Source organism: Labeo rohita, chromosome 3 (genome assembly GCF_022985175.1).
Source record: "Labeo rohita strain BAU-BD-2019 chromosome 3, IGBB_LRoh.1.0, whole genome shotgun sequence".
NCBI classification, from domain to species: domain Eukaryota; kingdom Metazoa; phylum Chordata; class Actinopteri; order Cypriniformes; family Cyprinidae; genus Labeo; species Labeo rohita.
The window spans coordinates 11,749,602-11,761,519 of NC_066871.1; the positions used below are offsets into that span (position 1 = coordinate 11,749,602).

Sequence of the window (11,918 nt, forward strand, 5' to 3'; positions counted from 1 at the left end):
AAAGAAACCCAAACTATATACATTCTATCATGTTCAGGAGACCAGGACTCAATAAAACTACCTTATTAAAACTTTTTTTTTTCAAGCTTTTTGTGTTTCTTCACGTATTTTCTACTTTTTTTTAACCTCTGGCTAATTTGTTATATCTATATATATATATACTTTTATAATGAAACAGAATAAATAACATTATTTCAAATGTATTTTCGTTTGGTTCTGATGTGTCAGATCATTTAAAACGATTTAATACACTAAGATTTGCTCAGGTTGTCCTGAACTTCAATAACTAGTTTGTAGAGCTACTAGTTACATGTAACCTGGATTACATAATCAGATTCCAAAAAATAAATACTTGTAATAAGATTCAATTAAATTTTCATAATCAGACTACAGTTACTTCTTATGGATTACACCATTACATATTATTTACACAATAGCAATACATTATACATAATTTAATTAATCTATTTTATCTTTTACATTTTCCTTTTTAAAATAACCTATACAGCTTACATACATTCGACAAGTCTTCAAGTTTTGTAGACATTTACACACACACACACAAAAAAAGTTATTAGTCAGGTGGCGACACAGCATCTGACCACTGGATTTACAAAAATCATTTCGGGTTTAAGAAGTGTTTCAAAATTGCATCAACTACCGATGAGCACATTCATTTTTATTTATGTTATCACTGTATTTCTATGTCTTTGGAAGGCTTTTGTCTTTCAAACACATTAAAATACACACATTCACAAACGTTTTTGTCATCTGATCCTCTTTCACCTAATATATTTATTTTAAGTACTGAGATTTGAAAATAAATATTTTACAGTTTTAAAATATTTACTATACTTACTATATTCAGGTCAGAATGAAGCTCTCCACTCAAAACCACTCAATCTTGCTGAAAAAACTAACTTTGTTCTCAGACATGACACACAAACCCTCAAAAACACACACACTACAACACAGTTTTACACACTGATGAGATCAATTCAAAACAGTACTACGAAAACTGGTAAAACTTGGGAAAAAAATTCACATGATGAACACAACGATTGTATGCATTTGCAAGTGTTTAATACTTAATTTATTGTACTGTAGAGTACAGCACAAAACAGCAAACAACAACAAAAATAATTATTCTGCCCCAGCATCCTGTCTGTGGTCTGGGACAGGCCAAACAACCTCCTCAACATCACAGACTAAATTGGTCCTGGACAGGCAGCGGGGGTAAAATCCTCTTGCATGCCTGATCCAACCCTGGCACGCATCAACTAAAATATATAAGACTGCTTGTTTTCTTGCCCTTGCCCTTCCTATTTCTCTTCCACGTTGTTGTTGTCGTCCTCCTCCTTCTTCTCCTCCTCTTCTCCCTCTTTCACCTCCTACTCTTACTCCTACTAGTGGTCTGACAAAAAAAAAAAAAAAAAAAAAACAATATAAATACATTACAAAGTCATTGTGAAATAGAAAAGAAAAAGGAAATATGGGCAAAGGCAGAAATATGAATTAGAAAGTCCACTGTCAGAATTTGTAACTCTTGTGTTGTCCTCTGTCTATATATGCTTAACAAATTGAAGGTTCATGAGATGTTGAGATGTACCTTTGAGCTATTTCGGAGAACTGCTTTATCATTGGTTGATCTGTAGTCTCTACATTAGTGAAACTCAATATCCACTTGAACAATTCATGGCAAATTTACAAAAAGTCTAACAGAAATGTGTAGAATATGCTTGACAGTTTATGACAACTAGATCAAAAATTTTGCATTTACTGCAAAGACATATACGATGAGCTAATGACTTGATGTTTTGAGGGGTAAGACTATAGCACAGAGAACTATATACATGTAATACATTTTGAACAACATGACAATAGGAACTGATAATGTAGGAAAACCGTAGACAAATCAGTTGCATAATCAGTTGCGTGAATGTACCAAAGCCAACGCAAATTGTTAAAAAAAAATTAGAAACATTTTATGATGTGCACAAGTGACTAGATGATGTGGAGGTTGAATAAGTAGTTTTGAGAATTTTATTTCTGATCTGAGAAAAGCAACAAACTGTAAGCTGACTTTGGCCTTTTATCTAAATCGAAGGTTCTGATTGGTGTGTGATAAATTTTGACTCCTAGTGTTTCCACTTGAGTAATCGTGTGCTAATTGAGCTCAAACTTTGCAGACTTGAGTGAACAATATTGAATGCTAGTGCTTTCTAAATGACCACATGGTGTAAGCACTGAGAAATGTAGGGATTTGTGTGCAGAGTTTTGCAGTAACAGTTCACCAAATCTGACTCATGTGTTAAAGCAGGGGAATAGTGTTTATAGTTCAGGGAAATGGATGTGCTTTTTGAAAAATGGCATTATGGTTTTGAAATTTTAGTTCAAAAGACTGGTTATAGTGTTTTAGCAATCGAGAAAAACTGTAATAAGTATCACATTTGCATGTTTATGGTTTTCTGATGTTGGTTATGGCTCCATGTTGGCACACAAGGCTCCACATTTGACGGTGGGGATGGTGTTCTTGGGGTCACAGGCAGCATTTCTCCTCCTCCAAACATAGCGAGTTGAGTTGATCCCAAAGAGCTTGATTTTGGTCTCATCTGACCACACCACTTTCACCTAGGTCTCCAGTGAATCATTCAGATGTCCATTGGCAAACTTTAGACAGGCCTGTACATGTGCTTTCTTGAGTAGTGGGACCTTGCGGGTGCTGCAGAATTTCATTCCTTCACGGTGTAGTGCAGAGGTCACCAAACTTGTTCCCGAAGGACCGTGGCCTGCAGAGTTTACCTCCAACTTTCCTCAACACACCTGCCTGGAAGTTTTTAGTATACCTAGTAAGACCTTGATGAGCTGGTTCAGGTGTGTTTGATTAGGGTTGGAGCTAAACTCTGCAGGCACACTGGCCCTTCAGGACTGGGTCTGGTGACCCCTGGTGTAGTGTGTTACCTATTATTTTCTTGGTGACTTTGCTCCGAGCTGTCTTGAGATCATTGACAAGATCCTGCCATGTAGTTCTGAGCTGATTCCTCACTGTTTTCATGATCATTGAAACTCCACAAGGTGAGATCTTGCGTGGAACCCCAGACTGAGGGAGATTGACAGTTATTTTGTGTTTTTTCCATTTGCGAATAATCGCACCAACTGTTGTCACCTTCTTCTGCTTGGCGATGGTCTTGTAGCCCATTCCAGCCTTGTGTAGGTCTACAATCTTTTCTCCTGACATTCTTGGACAGCTCTTTGGTCTTGGCCATGGTGGAGAGTTTGGAATCTGACTGACTGATTTCTTCTGTGGACAGGTGTCTTTTATACAGGTAACATACTGGGATTAGAAAATCAATTTATAACTTCTTTGAAATGCGTTTTTCTGGATTTGTTTTTGTTATTCTGTCTCTCACTGTTAAAATAAACCTACCATTAAAATTATAGACGGATCATTTCTTTGTCAGTGGGCAAACGTACAAAATCAGCAGGGGATCAAATACTTTCTTCCCCCCACTGTAGAACAAAGCTGACAAATCAGGGAGATTCTCTCTTTGACCCTGACATGTACATTTTCATCTTTGTTTTGGACAAGGAAATGGTAATTCTGAAAAGGTCAGGATATGGGCAGGATGTGGTAACATACCCTCATTCCTTCCATGATAAAGCTGATAACACCCATTTCATTTTTCTAACATCAAATGCATTAAAAGATCATTCTTAGGCCTGCTAGGGACTAATATTATTGTTGCCTTTCTGTAGCACGTAGTCATTTAACAATGGACATGTTAAATAAATAATTTGAAGATTCATACAAACAAACTTTACAAACACAAGAATTCTGATTTGTATTTGTATGGGAAGAGATATTTTACCAGAGAATGCTTATATAACATTTCATGTTCATAACATAAAAGCACACACTCAAAAGTATGAAATTGGCCACTGCAACCCAGAATGATTAAGATACATCACAGTTTAATACAAATAATAAAAATAAAAACATACACAAAATCATATAATTTCAACAGATCCAACATTGTAATGACACTCCAAAAATGTATTAAAAATACAAATCAAAGTTCAGTAAGTTCAAAAAGTTGTTTCCCTCTTGACTCATCCAGAACATCCTCGGCATCCACAGTGAGTGCACTCAATGATACGACCCTAAGAAAACAAAGTAATAAATTAAGACCAGTAGCATACCATGAATAATGGGACAGCTATCAGATAAAAAAAGAACATCTGACAGATGTGTAAGGCTTTGAATAAATTAAACAGCTTAAAAGGAGATGTCCACTTCCAGAACAACAATTCACAAATAATATACTCACTCGCTTGTCATCCAAGATGTTCATGTCTTTCTGTCTTTAGTCGTGAAGAAATAATGGTTTTTGAGGAAAACATTTCAGGATTTTTCTCCATATAATGGACTTTATTGGTGCCCCGATTTTGAACTTCCAAAATGTAGTTTAAATGCAGCTTCAAAGGGCTCTAAACGATCCCAGCTGAGGAAGAAGTGTCTTATCTAGCAAAACAATCGGTCATTGTTTTCGAAAAATAAAAATTTATATACTTTAAATACAAAAGCTCCTGTAGCGCAGACTCTGGGATGCACGTTCACGTACTACTGAATCAGGTTGAAAGGTCACGCCGAACGCAGGTGGAACTACAGACCCAGTGTTTACAAAGTGAATGCGTAAAGACTACGAAAGTGCAAGTAAGTCAAGCGCTGTTCACAAACAAAAAGGTACAACGATGTCGGACGATTCTGAAGTTGTAGAGTATAAATATAAATAAGATAAGAGTTTTTTGCCATACTCAACTTTTTTTAGCTGAAGTACACAGACAATGATTTTAGATGTGATTCGTAGTAGTGATGGGAATTTCGGATCATTTTACCGACTCGGACCTTTGAGTCTCATTCAGCAAAATGAACAAATCTTTTTGAGTCATTTCATTCATATTAGCAAGATATAATTAAAATGTTACATATTACTTCCCTAACACAACTGCTTACACAAACGTTGATCACACTACAAACAAGACAAAACTACAATGCTATAAGAAACAGAAAAGATTAATTCATTGTGTACCTGGGTCTTTAGTCTATGATTAGCTCACCTCACCTCTTATCTGACAAGTTTTCAGGTTTGAGTCGTTCGTTCATCACGTGACAGCCCCATAAGATAAACAAACGACTCGAAAAACCCGAAGACTCAAAACAGGTGAACGAATTCCAGTACAGAACCTAATAGGATGTTGCGCATGCGCGACTGAACGAATCACTCCCCGAGACGACTCATTCTTCCCAAGTCACATTAAAGATTTCTTCAAAATAAACGAATTGTTCAAGAAGTCATTTGTAGCATCGTGAACGCGCATCCCAGAGCCTGTGCTACACAAGCTTTTGTGCTTAAAAAGTATACCAATGTTTACTTTTCGAAAAAAATGACTGATCGTTTCGCTAGATAAGACCCTTCTTTCTCGGCTGGGATCGTTTAGAGCCTTTTGAACCTGCATTTAAACTACATTTTGGAAGTTTGGTGCACCAATCAAGCCCATTATATGAAGAAAAATCCTGAAACGCTTTCCTCAAAAACCATAATTTCTTCACGACTGAAGACAGAAAGACATGAACATCTTGGATGACAAGGGGGTGAGTAAACTATTTGTAAATCGTTGTTCTAGAATTGGACTTCTCCTTTAACACTTCATAACTTACCACTTCAAGCTTGCCCTTGGGAACTCTGCATATGCAATTTGTTCCAAAGTTTGTGTCACGAGTCTGAATGCACCGCAGGCAGCACAGATTTTCATAGCCCTGTTTTTTCCATTTGGCAATCAGATTCTTGTCTGCATAGCCCTCTTTGATGCAATATTCATAAAGCTCTGGAAATGGTAAAATCATAAGTTAACAACCAACACAGAAAAACACATCGACATAAAATACTTCAAAACTGCACCCCACCACCATACCTCGACTGATGGCCTTTCTCTTGTAAAAAAGGTCGAAAATGTAACGGCTGCGCTGGTGATGAAGTCGGAAGATTGGCCACAGAGACTCAACTTTACGTTTGCCCTCATGTGGCTCGGTTTCAGCTGTGAAATTAAAACATCACTTAATGGCATCGTAGCAAATGCTTACCAATATAAAACAAATGAATATATAACAGTGACAATGAACTAATTTTCCATTTTAAATAAACGAGGTACACATGTCAATATTAATGTTAAATTACACAAGCATTCATTCCGATTCATTAAACATTCAAAATAAACAATCGACTCGTTAGCTTGTCTCGCTAGCATGTAGATTGCTGAACAAACCTTCGCGCATTTTCTGGTCCAGTTCGTCAAGAGTGGGCTCTATGAGCTCCCAACCATCTGGAGGTGGTTTCCTACTCCTTTTCACCTTCGGCATTATATTATTCAGACAATATAAGATCCTCTCAGCTATTTAGCAACAGCGAGCTGCTGCTGCTGCATTCAGTACTTTCCCGATTTCTGTCGCCGAGCGGATGACGTCACTCTGAGGTCCTTTCAGTGTGAATTGTTACACGAAACTTACGTCAACGAGTTGTCTTTGTTCTTACACATAAAACACGAACTATATGTATCGTCAGCCGTGTTTAATTCGACATTCCGTTGCAAAAATGAACTACATGAAATCCTGACAATTTCACATCTCAGAAATGGTTTTATTATGGTGAAGCTTTATGGTTATTCTCTCTTCCAGCATATTGCATCAGGCTAGGTGCCTGATCGAGTGCCTGAGTTTAAATATAGGAACATGGACCAGCTGGTTATATGCTAATCGATGACTGTACCTACTTAATCGTGGGATTTTGTATTTGTTTTATTTACTGTATCACACCCGAGCCGAATAAAACCACGTATTATTAACTGCTGCCATTCGGTGTCTACATTGTTGGATACGCGAGAGTGTGGTGAAGTGTGGCAACCTGATATCATAACTACCTCGGCTTTTTTTGGGGACTGGGAGTGTGTTTGACTAGACTGTTTTTTTTATACCAAGTCAAGTTTAATCTACATCATGCCTAAAGGAGGTAAGAGATCGTTTTGTTGTGTATGTTGTGGCAGCGCAGCAGAAGCACACGTCATGTACTCGTAATCGTTTACGCAGTGCTGTCATGATTGACATTATATACAGTCTGTACGTTTTACGTATAAACAAAATCTTCTGTGTTACAAGGATATTTTCATTGATTAGAAAGTGACGTCTCCTGCTTTTTATGTGCTTATTTTAGGGAAAAAGGGTGGCCATAAAGGTCGCATGAGAACCTACACCAGTCCTGAAGAAATAGATGCTCAAATGAAAGCAGAAAAAGAGCGAAAAAAGGTAAGTTGTATTACAAGCTAACACAGACATTTGAACAATATAAAGAAATATGGGTAAAAATGAGGTTGGGACTGAAAAACAAGCATTGACATTTAAGTAAGTCTTGAGAAAGAGATGAAGAAACAGCTGACATGAATTGCACAATTCCTTAATGTATGTGTCATTAAAAAAAATTAGATGTAATTTCTAATCAAAATCATAACTCGATCTTCTAGTGGAACAACACTTCTATCTGGTGATGTAAGGTAGACGTCTCCAATTATTTAGTCTGCTTAAATCTCATCCCTTTATTACTCACATTTAGATTGGTCTTCATTCGTTTAACAACTAACGGAGAACCAAGTCTTGACACTAGCTGTGTTGTTCTAGTTTACAGAGCAACTTTTAAGGGTTAGTTCACTCAAAAAGAACAAATCTGTCATTAATTCTCTCACCCTTGTGTCATTACAAACCCGTAAGACCTTCGTTCATCTTCAGATCAGAAATTAAAACTTTTTTGATGAAGCTCGAGAGCTTTCTGACCTTGAATAGACAGCAACACAACTACCCCAGAAAGGATAAGGACATTGAAAAGGAAAAGGCCCAGAAAGGAAGTACGGACATTGATAAAATAGTCCATGTGACATCAGTGGTTCAACTGTAATTTTATGAAGCTACGAGAATACTTTTTGTGTGCAAAAAAATTAAAATAACACGTTTATTCAACAAGTATTCTCTGCGTCACCCTAGCGTAATTTTGGAGAGTATCACGGCGCATGTGCGAGCTTGCAAGGACCTAATAAGGACTTAACAAATGTTTACTTGTCAATGCACAACAAATCATATTGCACTGTTTGCTTCGTAACCTTTAAATACCTCTTCTGCACATTATCATGCACAGTTATTATGTAAACTACTTGTATAGTCTGTCTTAGGTTATGTGTATGTAGAGTCAATTATTTATAGTATATGTATAGTTAGATGTATAGGTTTAAATACTTGTCTAGTCTATGTATGTTCATATGTGACTCTGGACCACAAAACCAGTCTTAAGTCGCTGGGGTATATTTGTAGCAGTAGCCAAAAATACATTGTATGGGTCAAAATTATTGATTTTTCTTTTATGCCAAAAATCATTAGGAAATTGAGTAAAGATCATGTTCCATGAAGATATTTTGTAAAATTCCTACTCGAAATATATCAAAACTTAATTTTTGATTAGTAATGTGCATTATTAAGAACTTCATATGGACAACTTTAAAGGCTATTTTCTCAATATTTTGATTTGTTTGCACCCTCAGATTCCACATATTCTCATAGTTGTATCTCAGCCAAATATTGTCCAATCCCAACAAACCATACATTAATGGAAAGCTTATTTATTCAGGTTTCAGATGATGTACAAATCTCAGTTTTGAAAAATGGACCCTTATGACTGGTTTTGTGGTCCCGGGTCACATATTTATGTTTATTTATGTAGCACCATGGTCCTGCGAGACACAACATTTCGTTCCACTGTATGTCCACACATGTAGTGTGTGTGGTCAGAAAGCTTTCATCAAAAATATCTTAATTTGTGTTCTGAAGATGAACGAAGATCTTACAGCTTTTGAACGACATGAGGATGAGTAATTAATGACATTATCAATTATCACTTAAAGTAAAAGTAGTCAAAGCACAGCAAATGATGATCGATTCTCAAAAGCTCCACTCACTACAACCACTTTCTGATTCAGTTAACATTTGCAAGTCAAATTGGCTAAACAAATTCATTGTTGCATGTGGTAATTTTTATTTTTTTTACATTGTAGAACGAAGAAGAAGAAGGTGCGGCAGTGAACGACAACCAGAGCGAGGACAAACTGACAGCATCGGGTTCAGAGGACAGTGACGATGAGGCGTCTCAGGTAAGTTTTCTCTCAGAATGATGAAAAATCCATGTTCCTGCAGACATATCCATCTACTTATAGATCCTCCTGCAGATTTATTAGTCAGAGACAACCGTGGCAGGACATAGACATTCAGTCAAGCGTCAGACACTCTTACTCAGTCTAATTAAGTATGAGTAAGATTTATTTTATTTCGCTAATAAAGTGTAATCTTAGTGGGTGGAGCAGAGCATTGCTCTTTGATTAATCACTGTGTTTAGAATGTAGGAATTATGTAGAACGTCAGAGTCGCTGTCGTCAGATGGATGAAGTTTGGTTGGCGATACTTTGGAGGATTAGTTCACTTTCAGAATAAAAAAGTCCTGATAATTTACATCGAAGATGTTCATGTCTTTTTTTCTTCAGTCAAAAAGAATTTAAGGTTTTTGAGGAAAAAGTTTCAGAATTTTTTATACATATAGTGGACTTCAATGGGCATCAACAGGCTGAAGGTCCAATTAGGAGTTTCAATGCAGCTTCAAAAAGCTCTACAAGATCCCAGCCGAGGAATAAGAGTCTTATCCAGCAAAACGATTGGTCATTTTCCAAAGAAAATAAAAATGTATATACTTTTTAACCACAAATGCTCATCTTGCACTAGCTTGACTTCACGCATTACATAGTCATGTTGGAAAGGTCACGTGTGGTTCAAAAAGGTAGGGTAGGGCAGGGCGAAAAAAACCTTTTTTTTTTTTTTTTACCTTTTTTATAAATGCCATTTGACTTTATTGCAATGTTCGCTTTGTAAACACTGGGTCGGTACTAGCTAGTGCAAGATGAGCATTTGTGGTTAAAAAGTATGTACATTTTCTTTTTTTAGAAAAAGGCTGATGGTTTCAGTAGATAGGACCCTTATTTCTCAGCTGGGATTGTGTAGAGCCCTTTGAAGCTGCCCTGAAACTGCAATTTGTACATTCAACCCATTGATCCCCATTGAAGTCCACTATATGGAGAAAAATTCTGCAATGTTTTCCTCAAAAATCTTGGATGACATGGGAGTGAGTAAATGATCAGGAAATTTTTATTCTGGAAGTGAACTAATCCTTTAATGAAAATGATTGCAATAGTTTTAGTTTCAGTTTACAATAACAACACTGATCACCATTTTGTTACAGAAAAAGAAGGGTATTGAGGGCTTAATAGAGATTGAAAATCCCAATCGAGTCGCCCAAAAAACAAAGAAAGTCACAGAAATAGAACTCGAGGGTCCTAGACAGCTTTCCAGACGAGAAAGGTAAGCAACACTGGGGTGAGTGAAGCTAACAATATTTTCTTCAAGCTACTTAATGCGTCTCATCATTTTATGTCACATTTTTTGTTATTTCTAGTGAATCTGAATCTGCTTCTTTTTAGCTTTTTCAATGTATGTCTTTCCATATTTCAGAGAAGAGATCGAAAAGCAAAAGGCCAAGGAGAGGTACATGAAAATGCATTTAGCAGGAAAGACAGATCAAGCTAAAGCTGACCTCGCTCGACTCGCCATTATAAGAAAGCAACGCGAGGAGGCTGCACGGAAAAAAGAAGAGGAACGTAAAGGTAAATTTGCAGTGTTTGTTAATGTTGTAAAGCAACTTATGAAAATCTCTCATTGTAAATCAGAGATTTATTCATGTTTTCTTCTTTGTCATTGTAGCAAAAGAAGCAGCGCAGGCGGCAGCAGCAGCGGCTAAAGGACTACATACGTTGTCTCTCAAATAATCCAGATAGTGGATTCTTAGAGGTTTTGATGCATTTGTGGACAGTATACGATTATATTGACAATATTATTTTTGAAGATAAAGCAAAAAAAAAATGTGGTATGCTATAACACTGTTCCATTGAAAAGGAATATTTCAGAGTATATTAACCCAGAATGCAGGCATTTAATTGTCCAAATAAAATGCCTTTGTGAGAGCCCTGGTGCTTTCACCGAAGTGGCTAAATCTTAATGCTTGCTTTCACTAAGTGATATTAGGAATATAGACATATTTATTAATATATTAACATGTTGCCACGTGTAACTGAGTCAACATTCGCCGTCTCAGTTTAAAGGGTTATGGTAAGAATAAAAATGTAATAATCTGTCCTCAGTTGAAAAGGACCTGGTGTAATTTAGATGATGTTCTGATGGTATTCTCTTCTTCAAATTATGTAAAGAATAACATACACCAATAAAATGTCAGAAAGTTTTTTTTGAAAATATATTTGTATTATATTGTGAATTGTTTTGAATCTGAGTAGTATTCTTGTTACCCTTCTTAGAAACTGTTTTGATTTAATAAGGTATACACTACCAGTCAAAAGTTTTTGAACAGTAAGATTTGTTCTTTTCTGCTCACCAAGCCTGCATTTATTTGATTCAAAGTACAGGATAAAACAATATAATTTTAAATTTTTTTTTTACTATTTAAAATAACTGCTTTCTATTTGAATGTATTTTAAAATGTAATTTATTTCTCTGATCAAAGCTACATTTTCAGTATAATTACTGCAGTCTTCAGTGTAACATGATCCTTCAGAAATCATTCTAAAATGCTGATTTGCTGTTCAAGAAACTTTTATTATTATTATTATTATTAGCAATATTTCACAGTTGAATACATTTTTTCAGGATTTTTTGATGAACAGAAATATCCAAAGATCAGCATTTATCTGAAATAAAAAGCTTTTGTAAC

General features: G+C 36.1%; 2 protein-coding genes across 3 annotated transcripts; one reads left to right on the plus strand and one right to left on the minus strand.

Moving 5' to 3' along the window:
* Positions 1-3,814: 3,814 nt before the first annotated feature.
* bud31 (BUD31 homolog) lies at positions 3,815-6,566 on the minus strand. Its single transcript, XM_051106476.1, has 4 exons — positions 6,325-6,566; positions 5,974-6,096; positions 5,720-5,886; positions 3,815-4,161 (listed from the first exon to the last, which is right to left on the minus strand). Exons 1-4 carry the CDS (start codon positions 6,416-6,418, stop codon positions 4,111-4,113), a joined length of 435 nt encoding a protein of 144 aa, XP_050962433.1. The 5' UTR covers positions 6,419-6,566; the 3' UTR covers positions 3,815-4,110.
* A 217-nt stretch (positions 6,567-6,783) lies between these two features.
* Positions 6,784-11,445, plus strand: pdap1b (pdgfa associated protein 1b). Of its 2 annotated transcripts, none has more exons than XM_051106473.1 (6): positions 6,784-7,064; positions 7,266-7,357; positions 9,148-9,243; positions 10,380-10,498; positions 10,649-10,800; positions 10,898-11,445. In XM_051106473.1, the coding sequence occupies exons 1-6, from the start codon at positions 7,052-7,054 to the stop codon at positions 10,960-10,962; spliced, it is 537 nt and encodes a 178-aa protein (XP_050962430.1). In that variant the 5' UTR covers positions 6,784-7,051; the 3' UTR covers positions 10,963-11,445. The 2 variants fall into 2 exon arrangements, with proteins under 2 accessions (XP_050962430.1, XP_050962431.1); XM_051106474.1 differs by lacking the exon at positions 6,784-7,064 and adding an exon at positions 7,116-7,171.
* Positions 11,446-11,918: the final 473 nt, after the last annotated feature.